The sequence below is a fragment of the Coturnix japonica genome, chromosome 4, assembly GCF_054131305.1.
Source record: "Coturnix japonica strain WE chromosome 4, WE-NBRP24, whole genome shotgun sequence".
Taxonomy (NCBI): domain Eukaryota; kingdom Metazoa; phylum Chordata; class Aves; order Galliformes; family Phasianidae; genus Coturnix; species Coturnix japonica.
In genome coordinates, this window is record NC_140666.1 from 21,193,550 (window position 1) to 21,205,640 (window position 12,091).

General features: G+C 40.6%; 1 protein-coding gene across 1 annotated transcript in view; it reads left to right on the forward strand.

Moving 5' to 3' along the window:
- CHRDL1 (chordin like 1) overlaps positions 1-11,559 on the forward strand; it is a 35,970-nt gene extending 24,411 nt beyond the window's left edge. The window contains exons 7-12 of the mRNA XM_015860692.3: positions 1,203-1,270; positions 2,511-2,685; positions 5,554-5,748; positions 6,767-6,934; positions 7,616-7,705; positions 8,831-11,559. Of these exons, the coding sequence (XP_015716178.1) occupies positions 1,203-1,270; positions 2,511-2,685; positions 5,554-5,748; positions 6,767-6,934; positions 7,616-7,705; positions 8,831-8,961 (827 nt within the window). The 3' untranslated portion in view covers positions 8,962-11,559. The remainder of the gene's footprint in view (positions 1-1,202; positions 1,271-2,510; positions 2,686-5,553; positions 5,749-6,766; positions 6,935-7,615; positions 7,706-8,830) is intronic.
- The last annotated feature ends 532 nt before the right edge of the window (positions 11,560-12,091 follow it).

A 12,091-nucleotide genomic window follows, 5' to 3' on the forward strand; every position in this document is an offset into this window, starting at 1 on the left:
CATGAGGTTCTATCAGACAAGTTGTCAGACCTGCTCAAGTTATACAAGACATAAGAATTTCAATTCAGAAGCTAGTTTCCATTCAGTTTAAATTATATACATTCAGCAAACACTGGTATTTTATTGGCAGTTCCATTCTGGATCCTGGAAGCGTGGAGAACTTGGTTATGAGGAAGTGTACTGCCAGCCTTACTAGCCCTTTCGAATGTCTACACTTAAATACCTGTCTGTAAGCCTGTCTAAACATCTGAAGATTCCTAGATGCATTGTATCTTACTGTTGGTATTGTGGCATTTGAGTCGCCACTTCTCAAGAATCTGAGCACCTGTGGCCAGTTCTCAGAATGCCTCTGGTTTTCAGAAATGCCACTTATCTGGTCTCAGTCCAACAGCTCTGCATCCATCTTGTGCTGTGAGCTCATTGCTGTCACTGTCCTTCCAGTCAGAGCAAGGATGAGGATTTCTATGTCAGGATCCAGCCTTCCCTTAAGTTAAATTTAAAGTTCTCAAAAAAAAAATGCCATGAGGTAGCAGAACCATGATGGATCTGACTGAATGAAATCAAGTTAACTGCAGAACTAGAAACACAGCTGCATCAGCACCATGGCTCTCCCAAACCAGGATCACATCCTACTGCTGGTCTGTCACAGGGGCCCAAACTTGTGCCTGGCACTATTGTGTGCCATTCATGTAACCCAGCAGGTTCGTGATATGGCAGCACTGTGCTGTGTTCCAGCTTAGCACACATAGAGGTAGGCTTCAAGCCACTAGCAAAACAACTTTATCGGTACCTATATCTGAATTCCAAGGCTGGGATAAATTCCAAGGTCAGCTCCACACTAAATGATTTCTCCTGCTCTTGAACAAGTTTTCCAAGAACCAGACAGTTCAAGTTCCATGGCTCGTCCTGTCAAGGAACACCTCTAAATATGTCTTTAACAACTCTTATAGCTACATTCTCTCTCCAGCCACCTGAAACTGATTTTTCCCTGCTGTAATGTTCACATGGCTCATACTAGTTGTGTATGTATTTATGGAGCTTGTCTTTAACCAGAAAACAGCTGGATGTTACTCCTGTTACTCCAAGTCAAACTAAAGATTTGCAAATTTAGCTGTAAAGCTGGATGAGACTTTTCCCCTAGGTATCTCCCAAATCCTTGCACAATGACTCCCCTAACTGATATTGCTCTGCTTCATGCCCAGGAGATGGAGAGTTGTCCTGGGAGCAGGCTGATGGAGATATCTTCCGGCAGCCAGCCAACAGGGAAGCCGTAAGTGTGACCTATGATTTAAAGACACATTTTCTGCCCATGCATGCCAGTACTTTGGCGGAGGGGGTGGGGGAGAAGAAAGAAAAAGGAGGATATTAACAGGTCTGATGAGATATAGGAATATCTATTGCAGCAAGCCCCTTAATAAACTCAACCTGAATTCATGAATAAGTCTGAATTACAAACTCACATGAGCTCCTGTAGGCTCTGGATTTGGCCTTTACTGTGTGTGCTCTATGAGAATAAAATTCCACAGCATTTTGTTTGTTATACAAGCAACACTTCAAAATCATAATTACAAACTCTTATTTCCTAGTTGACACACATGCATATGTGTATTTACATTAAGGACTTCACTGCCTCTGGGGTTAACAGTAACCACTAACAACTTACTCAAGAGAGGCTTTCTGTAACAGCACTTGGAGAGAACATGAAGAGCTTTTAAGCAGTAGGCACACTACCCAAATACATGAACCAACAGGTCTTTGGATTAGTGAGAAGAATCATGCCTCATAAAATATCTGCTGTAGTACACACTATCCCTTCATGCCCATGGGTATTTTGGAAAATAATTCTCTGAAAATAGCCAGCTCTTTTGCTATAGAAAACACACAGACTACTTTCCTCTGCAAATCAAATGAGATTTTCCAGTCTGCAAGACAGATTGAAATAAGGTTCTGCTCAGTCTATGTAAAGTTGGCTAGCCCTGGTCCAGCACAGGAGTTCAGAACAGCTCCATGCAAACAAGAAGCTGGATGGTCATCCCGCACATGTATTCTGCCACTGCAGCTCAAGCAGAAAGCAGTTTTGATGAAGAAAACTAGACAAGCTCACCTGTTCTTAAAGCAGACATAAGTAAAGAAGGTGTCTAGCTCTGAATTCTGCTTATAATAAATTGAAAGAAATGGAGACTTCCGAGTTGTGATTCATCTCCTGAGATCTACAACAGGTCAGATGGATCATGTTCAAGAAGTACTTGACTAGGGACTTCAGATAATCAATTTATATGTAGACACCTACACTGAATATATAGTCTGGTGAGATGAGTTCTGTGTATGTGTAGTTGACTTAACTGCAAGTACCTGCAAAATCTGCATGGCCTTTTGGTGCCATTCCTTATGCTTAAGGCCTGTTTGTTGATAGTAGCAAGTCATTGTTTGTATTGAGCTTCAAGCACATCCTCTTTCCTCGTACTCACTGGAATAATACATTTATTTTCCTGCTCTCTTTCTGTCTCCAGAGACACTCTTACCACCGCTCCCACTATGAGCTGTCACCCAGCTCCACCAGGCAGGTAGTCAATGTTCCACGATTTCCAAGTGCCAGAAGTAACCGTGGAGTCCTACCAGATCCCCAGCAAGCCTCAGGAACAATAGTACAGATTGTTATCAACAACAAGCACAAGCATGGACGAGGTAAAGAACAGCATTTCATATGGTATTTCTCTGGGTCAGGCATTTAACACCTACAAAAAAAAGTCTTCTCAAAATATACAGCAGAATCTTGGAAATTCACACTGCTATCAAGAGACCTAAAGCAAATCAGAGAGTGAAAGCAACAGACTAGTAAAGATATGAAATAAGCTCTTGAGTGAGATCAGTTGTGCCTGCCAATGCAACAGTGCATTTCAGTCTGTGTGGGCACAACATTATCGTGTTGCTCTCTGAATTACTTTGTGGTATTATACTACATAATTCAGAAAAAACATACTGCTGTAACCAGCAAAGTGAGTGTTAAGTTCCTCAAAGGACACTGTGATGCCCTTAGATTTGCTAACTGGTTTACACAGTGACTTGTCCAGTAGGAAATAGACAGTGGTTTTGTTCTCTACACTGTCTCCTATTTTATAACTTTACTTGCTGCAAACTGCATGTATTTAAACTGCTCCACAAATCTCAGGCTGTAAAACTTTGCTGTAGGATTGGAAGTTTTCTGCCTCTAAGGCTTAGCAAATTATAAGTCATGAAAATATCATGACTTCCCCCACCTTAAGATGGTTGTCTGAGATACAGGGGGTCCTTTTCCTCCCTCAAGTCTAATAGTAGATGCAGAGCAGGTAATTAGCCTAGAATGGATGTATGAGCTGTAACCAGGCAAAGTTAACCAAAGCAATGAATCCCTTAGTGCCTTCTGATAATATATTACATTATGTGGGCAGCAGAACTTTGAGCTGATTTTGCAGACCTTATACAAACATGACTAAGACATTCCTGCTGCACTGTAGTAAAGACAAAAATAAAGAGAAAATATCAGTTGTCCAGTTCTTGGGAAAGTGGGTGCTGTATGACCAAAAGGGCGGGATGCTCAGTTTCCTGCTGTGGGTGTACATAAGCCAGCTGAGGTCTGAAGGAACAGGTCTAAGAAGCCATAAAATATATAGCTGTAAAAATGTGTATTCAGAAAAGCAGTTATCCACAAACACCAGTCAGTAGGCACTCAGAAACTACCCACAAAGAGTTAAAAGCCCCTGTATTAGGGCCAACTAATCTTTCAAGGTATTAACTAACAGAAGGAATGTTGGCCATAGGATCTTTATTATCCACCTGAACAACCATGAAAAAGCATTCAGATCATGCCAGTGTTTTATGCTGAATCTAGGAGTAGGAATCTCCACACAGTGCAATATCTCTGACATGTAATTCACACATAAAGACATCATCAAAGCAGTTTCTAACTGATTTGTTTCAGCAAATAAAAAGCATGCAGATGAATAGCATATTTCTGAATGCGGTATACTAACTGCCACTACTTCATACTTTCACTGCCTGGAGTGTGTCTAAGTTCCCCTTGGTGGAAACCAGAATGCTGACCACGTATTTTCTTTTGTTCTTCCCCAGTTACCAGGTAATGCATTAATTAATGTATAAGCCCCTTATGACACAACAAACTAAAGAATAAATACATAGCAATTCTTCTGACATGCAGAGAAAATTAGGTTGTATGGATACAGATTTATAATTCTGAGTGTGAAAAACACTAAAAAATCAGGGCATTTCAGAGCTAGAAGTTATATGCCATATATTAAGATCTACTGCAGGCTTCATCTGCTATCCTGAACTGTTCTATGCTAAACAGATTCTTTTTTCTCTCATCTTCAGTATACAGATAACACATTATTTGCTTTCATGTGAGAAACAAAACTGTTTTCCATCTCTAAAATAAAGCCATGTCTGAAGAAGGAGTTAAAAAGTAGCAAATTAAAAGCCAAATGATAACATAACCTCATGAAAGACAATACATTACAAAGAACAGTCCCCATAAATCTCAGCAACTTGGTAAAGTATAAGCCAGTTGATCACATCTGTTACCAGTTAGATGTAAATTTCAGATTACAGATAAAAATTAAATTGCTTTTGAAAGTTACAGGCAAAATAGAAACATATTTTACAAATAAAAGCATTAATAAAAATGATGGCATATTAGAAGAATTGGAAATATTTGCAACATACCCTAGCTTCACTTTAGTTGCTTTTAGAATCCAGGCAATGCCCTTTCTTTCACCTTGTTAGGATTAGTTTGCATTTTTCTTCGTGTTTATAAAATATTTAAAAAGAAAGAAGTAAGGTTTATAGGACAAATGCAAACATGGTGTAAAGCGATATAATCCCCATTAAATGCAGGGTGACCCAAACTGGCTTCTACCAGGTAGGAATTTTTCCACTCTCCTTTTGCCAGCTGTATTTCTCCGTCTCTCAGGGGCACAGATGAAAATAATACTCTGAGATGCTTAGATGCTCTTGGAATTAAATCTCAGCCCCACAGGCATCCTTTCCAGTTAATGTTTTCTCATGATTGCAAAGGCCAAATCTCCCTATGTACCTATAGACATACATATCTCCACAACTGACATCAGACTTCTTTTTGTAGCATTCTATTGCTTCTGCTCTGTGTTGTGTAGCAGAAGTTCTGTGTGACTGGAGTTCTAAAGGCCCAGGTGCCACTAATCCATCCTGTGGATAGTACGGATCTCTCCCTGCAAAAAGCCACATTCAGCTAACGCTAGGAACAGTTGTATAGATAACCTGTAGCAAATGTTGTGATTTTGCCCACTGCAGATTAAAAACTAGAAGCCGGAGCCAATTTAGCAGGCTATGCCCTGTGTGTGGACTGAGATCAGCAGTGGGAAGGAGGAGTTAGTTTGTGAAGTAAGCCAGAGTCACTAACAAATTAGGTATAGAGACACTGCTTTAAACAAATGTGCAAGAATCAAATGAAAATTCATGGCAGAGCAGCCAGTGAACGTACCTTTTCCAGTTGTACTTTTTCTTCCTTTTCTTTTATAGTTTGTGTTTCAAATGGCAAAACATACTCCCACGGTGAATCTTGGCATCCTAATCTCCGGGCCTTTGGAATTGTAGAGTGTGTATTGTGTACCTGCAACATCACCAAACAAGAGTGTAAGAAAATTCATTGTCCAGAACAATATCCCTGCAAATACCCTCAGAAAGTGGAAGGAAAATGCTGTAAAGTCTGTCCAGGTAAAATAAAGAGTTTATCTTAAACTACTGCTTTCTGTGCATGTCAAGGGCTCTGCTCGTAAGATCTGATGGAAATAGCCATAGCAGTGCCCATGGTTCTGATTTATGTGCAGAGAAATCCATGTGAGACACACAGAGCTGCCTACCTAGCCCTCCTATTAACTGTTTTCCTCCAAGGAAGGGCTTGTTGCATGGGGCACGTATGTTCTTATCAATCCCTGCCTTTCTCTCCACTATTTGCATGACTTCCTGATGCTCATTTCCAAACAGAATACACAGTTCACCACTATCAGAAGACTCTCCCATTCTTTCCCCACTGCAGTACTCACGAAACATTCAAACCATCTCATCTTCTCTCCCCCATTCTTGTCCAGCTTCCAACTTACCATTAGAATAATTACAATTTCTACTTCTATGTCCTGTGACTACGTTGGGCTGTCATGAGATAACGTTCCCTGTGCCTAGCCCAGGCTTGCACTGAGCTGCTGACTGGCCACATCCCTACGTGGTCTCTGCTTTTAATCAAAATGCAGAATATGTAGGTTCTCCCCCCAACCTTTCCCTGAACAAAGCATTAGCTTGGGTTTCTTCACTCTCTCCAACCACGGATTTTCATTACTGTTTAATTACCTCTGAGACTTCCACTCTTATTTCAAACATGCTTGGAAAGTGGACAGTGGTTCGAAAAATCTGAGGATTCTCACAGACAAATATAGCTTCATGAAACTGGATTATAAATACAAACACCTACTTGCCACAAGAGCCAGGCAGTGGGAACCTAGCAGAATGTAACACTATTAAATGCCTACGGCTTAGCTGGAGATGGATTTCAAAGATTACGTGAGTGAACATATGAGTTGGACGAGATGATCTTTGTGGGCCCCTTCCAACCTGGGATATTCCACGACTCTATGAAAACTCTAATTTTAAACTAAACCTGCTTGGTTTAGTGCCAGGTAATTTCTGGAAGACTTGTTTACAGCTGTAGAATGTGTTTTGGGCTTTTTTTCTTAAACAGAAGAAGTGCCAAGTCAAAGCTTTGACAACAAAGATTACTTCTGTGGGAAAGAGACCTTTCCCGTCTATGAATCCATTTTCACAGAGGAAGGAGAAACCATCAGGAAAATTGCAGTGGAGACTGAAAAACCACCACAAATAGAAATACACGTGTGGACAATCAGAAAAGGTGAGTTGAACAAGTTATGTATTTTAAAAGTATATCATCTCTCATTAAAATGCCAGGAATGTCTTCCTTTAGTGACATGCAACTGCATTCATGGTGGCCTAGAATACTGACAATAACTGTATTAGGAGTGAAAGCAATATCTCTTATTAGACCAACTGCTAAAATCAGAAGAAAACTGAAAAGCTTTCTGATTTGCACTAGTGCAAATTCTCAACAGTTAGTACAGGAAAAATATTATCTCCAGCTCCTTAAAGATCCTATCTACTTAATCCAATTTAAGCAAAAAGGATGCAATCCCCTTAGGACAACCTCATCTAGTGCAGCCCTTTTCATGGAAATGATCTCCAGAATGCACTATAAAGCACAAAGCCAAACCCCAGCTGTGAGCAGAAGAGAAGTTGCAGGAGGGCTGATGGTTAATAATTACTTCATGTGTTCAGGAAGCCACAAAGCCTTGTGATGACTTGTCAGTGATGTCTTCTAACTCACGACAGGCAAAATGGCAGCTAACAACAAAACTGTACTGTTTTATTATTTTCCAAGATACTGAGACTTTAGTAAGGATTATTTCACAGTGTAGTTCAAAACAGCAGTAATTCTACATAAAGGCCAGGCAGCACCCTGGGCTTAGAGCAATGCGCATGCTTCCAGTAACAGCCACTTCTTGTACCTTTGTTGAAGGGATTCTCCGTCATTTCTACATTGAGAAAATGTCCAAGAGGGAATTTGAAGAGCTTCCCTACTTCAAACAGATAACAAGGACAACCTCTAGTAAGTAAAATTCTGATCTCTTCAGGTTTTTCTCCATCTACACAACCTTGAAAAATGCGCCAATTTTACTCAGCGCAGTCAGACAGCCTCATGTTCCTCCAGTATGTGGCTTTGTATAATATCAAATAATCAAAATACAGCAATTTAAAATGTAGGTACATATAGCATGCTGGGATAGTCTCCTGTCATTCTGAGAAAACAAACTGGCTGTTTTCTGCTTATAATGCCATGAGTCTGAAATATGACTGATGTCAGCGCAACTGCACTATTTGTTTTTATTTAAGCCTATATACATACACGTGTTGTACTTGAAAGAAGCCTTTTCTATGTCCTTAGTAATATTTTTTATTATTAAAACTTGTCTTTTGAAAAGGTACCCAACTCATTTATCACTCTTGCTTCAATTTCTTTTTTGTATTTCACCAAGCTTGGGATATGACACCTAATTTGACAGTTTAATTAAGGTATAGGCATTTTTAGTTACTAGTTCTTTTGCACTGTGAATTGCCATTTTTTTCTGAGGTTCCAAGTAGGCAGGGAAGTATTTTGCCCAGGAACAATCTATTCTTCATAATACAGGCTAAGTGAGAAGCAGACACCTTTTCATCTAGGTTTCATAATTTGTTCCTTTCAGCCTTCTCTGTGCTTGTCATTGTGACCTCTATTATCACATCCTAGTTATCAGGCCTGTGAGTAACTCTATTAACCTTAGCAAAACTATACCAGAATACTATTATCTGACACAGTTTGTGTAATACGAAGGTAGCTAGAGTTCATACTGCATGAAATGCTGACTTCTAATTGCAGTCATTTACCATCACATTTAAATTTTTATATCACTGTCTTAAGTTAGAGGATCTGACTTCATAAATGGTTGAAGGAAATAGTACTACTTGCTTAAAGAAAAGGATATTCAGGTTCTTGTTTATCATTTATAACAGAATTGTTTTTCATGGAATATATTAAATGACTGTAAGATACTTTGAATGTTTTCCATGGGAGGAGTGGACATCCTCTCTTTGACCACTGTGAATCAGTTTGTCTGGAGAATGCTTGTAAGTGATGCCAAAGTTCCCTATGCCCTTCCTAAGCGAGTGTCTTTCTCCTTTGTGTTTTTGTTTTCAGGCCAGTGGAAAATATTTAGCGAAGGAGAAGCTCAGATCAGCCAAATGTGTGAAAGCAGAGTGTGCAGGACTGAGCTCGAGGATTTGGTAAAGGTTTTGTACCTTGAGAAGTCTGAAAAGGGTCACTGTTAAGAGAGACAGCACTGAAGGGAGAAACACAAGAAAACTTATGAAAACTTGGATCTGCAGCTGGACTGCAGGCTTATTTTGCTTAAGTCAACAGTTGCCCTAAAAACCAAAACTATAATGCAGTAATTATTCACATCATGCACAGCAAATTTGCTGCTTTATGTGTAGTGGTCTGTGTCAATCGTTCAAATATCTCCTCCAAAAGACTAGGAGGCTCTGTGTTACTGGTGGGGGAAGTAGAAAGAGAGACTGTACTTTCCCAGAGTTGCATTTCTTTACAAGTTAAAAAGAGAAAACAGAACGCTTTTATTATTTGGCAAGTTATTCAAACTAATGAAAAGAAGGACACCTAATAAATGTGCAGGAGTATGGAGAGCATTATTTCCTGTACCGAGCTCATAGCATTTCTGGAGTTGAAATGGCTTGTGGATTTCTCTTTAAGTAGTGGAGGAAAAATACAAGTGCTACAATACTTGTGTTGGAGGCATAAAAAACGGATTTAAACTAACAAACTCTAAGCAGCCTGCCTTTGGGATGATGTCTTGTAGCTGAGCAAACAGAGTCCATAAACTGAACAGCAGGTGTTAGTGGCAATCACTATATTTTTGTAGCAACTTGAGCAAATGTTCGCTTTTAAGTGGTTTTCACTGTTTCCACCACCCACTTCTCTTAAAAAAAAAAAAAAAAAAAAAAGGTATTATCTCTCAAATCACAGCCCTAATAACTTCATCCTTCTGGGCTCGATTAACACATGGTCTTGGCTGATAGACTGCCTTCTAAAGCCATGCTGAAGAAGGTGGTGAAGTACTTGCAGCACTTTCAGAACTCTTAGGGGGTTGCACCTCCCAATTAATAACTCCTTCATTGCAACAGAGCTTAATTTATTTGTTCTGGTTTGTTTCGAAGCTAATCTTCTGCATTTTTTTCGGATGGTGACTTCCCAGTTCTCAGGCTTCAAGGACAGATTTCTCCCGTGACAAATACCAAACAGCTACAGCAAGCCTTTAGAACACAGTAGCCCTATGAAAACTCTTATCTTTGTGAGAAAGCATTTTGAGATACTCTGTTAAATTTAGTGTAGCACATCTGCAGTGTTCAAGAAAGATGGCTCTTATCTGCCATAAAAGAAGGAGAAGGTTGCTATTTTGAAAAAAAAAAGAATTTTCTCTGACGAGTCACCATAATGCTGCACTGGGGGCTGCAGTGTTGGGTGAATTCCCAAGAAGCAAATGACTCTGCCTGCTTTGCCTTCATTTTCTGCTCCACAAGTAGGAAGGAACACTGCTGTTCAAACACACACTAGGAAACAAAGCTTTATGGAAACAGTCTGAAGCAGGGGCTGGGCCTGCTTCAGGAGTGAAGTCACAGTGACTGCGAGGATTTTGAGGTTTGTTGTTCTGCCAGCAAAAGCACTGCAGGGGTGTACCCATTTCTAAAGGGATGGAGGTGTGGGAGAACTCAGCGCTGAATGCCAAAAGCAGGTTTCAGGCAAAGCTTCACCACCCCGAGCACACTGGGACAGCCTTCCCACAGCTCCTCTCAGCCAGGCTGCAGCGTGGGGCTTCCCAGCAAAGAGAAAAACAGGCTGAAAGGGGTGGGAAAGCTTGAGGGAACTGGGAAAATAACTCACTGAGTGATCCAGGACGTTGTAACTCTAGGATGCTGCATAAAATCACCACATTGTCCCTAGGCCTGGATGCAGAGTAGCTAACATAGAGGAACACTTCCCTCCCTGCTGAGTGCTCAACACAGTCCACCGTGTAAGGAAAACGTGCTAAAAACGGATTTGCAATAATAAAACTCAGTCTGATGTCAGTAAGAACCAAACCTCATCAGGCTGCAGTGAGGACAGCTGCTCCAGCATGGGTCCTGCACAGCCACAGTCCTTCCAGCAAGGCCACAGGGAGCCCAGGCCCGGGGTCCCTCCTGCCCTGATCTGCTGCAGGGCCACTCCTCACATTTCTCCCATCACTGCTGGCCCTGTTTCACACTTTATGAAGTCCCCTTTCCCCAAAGTGTAGCTGCAGAAGCACCAGCTTTGTCTTAGCAAAGCCCACAGCACGTGGCATCGAGTTCAAATGTGCTGTAGAAGTGCTAAATCTCACTAGAACTCTCCTGATAAGCCATGAATTATATTGATCTTTCCTTTGGTGAAGATGCTGTAAGGAAGACTGAGAACTGTAGCAATTTGGTGGGAAGAGCAGCAGTGGCCTTCTCACCTCATGGGCATAGTGTGTAGCAGGAGCTGGTGAACACAGACTGAGGGGAAAGTATACAGTGTTTGTGTTTTTACAAAGGTGGCAATCAGCTTTTTGTATTTGTGACAGGACTGGTGGAGTCCAGATTGTGTATTTATTTTATAATAAACACTTTCTAAGAAAAGCAAAAAAATAAAAAAATTTTAAAAATCATAAGCACCATTTAGGAAAATGCAGCATTGCATTTTTACAGTTTTTTCATCACTTAGGGAAATAAAAAACACAGTGTCATCATGCTTTCAATTCTTTTCATGGGACGTATGCCTGTTACAGTACTTATTTATGTACTTGTATCACTTCAACCTGGTTTTATAAGTTAATAAACTCTAAAGTTGTTAATAAACCAAGCCGTTCTGTGTGTGATGTTTGCTGGGTATGTTACAAGAGTCCTTTCCATGAGAACACATTCTAGGCATGCCCACCCACTCTGCTCCCACTTGGTCTTGTCTGAAGGCTGGGATTCACTACCAGGTAGGACTTCACAGCTGCATTCCCACTGAGCGTATCCTCTTGATTTCATAATATCTAAGCCATTTTTTAGTACCAAACTAAACAGTTTTTCTTCTTGCTTCACCCCTATTCCCCTGCCACATAACAGATCATCTCTAATCTGACATCATTCCACAGAGCAGTGAGAGGGGCAGGGTACCGAGGGAGAGCCTAGTCAGAGCCGCGCTCTTCTGAAATCACTTTAAAGGATACCCATACAAGAGAAAGAATGTGACAGCCTAAGACTCGCATCTTCATACACTCTCCATTCGGAAGAAAGGTCAAACCATTTCACAATTCAGATGATGAATACTTCCAAAATAATTGATAGCACATGAAGTATTTGTGTAACATTGGTGTGCTCTGGTGCCTATTGTGTTATCCAT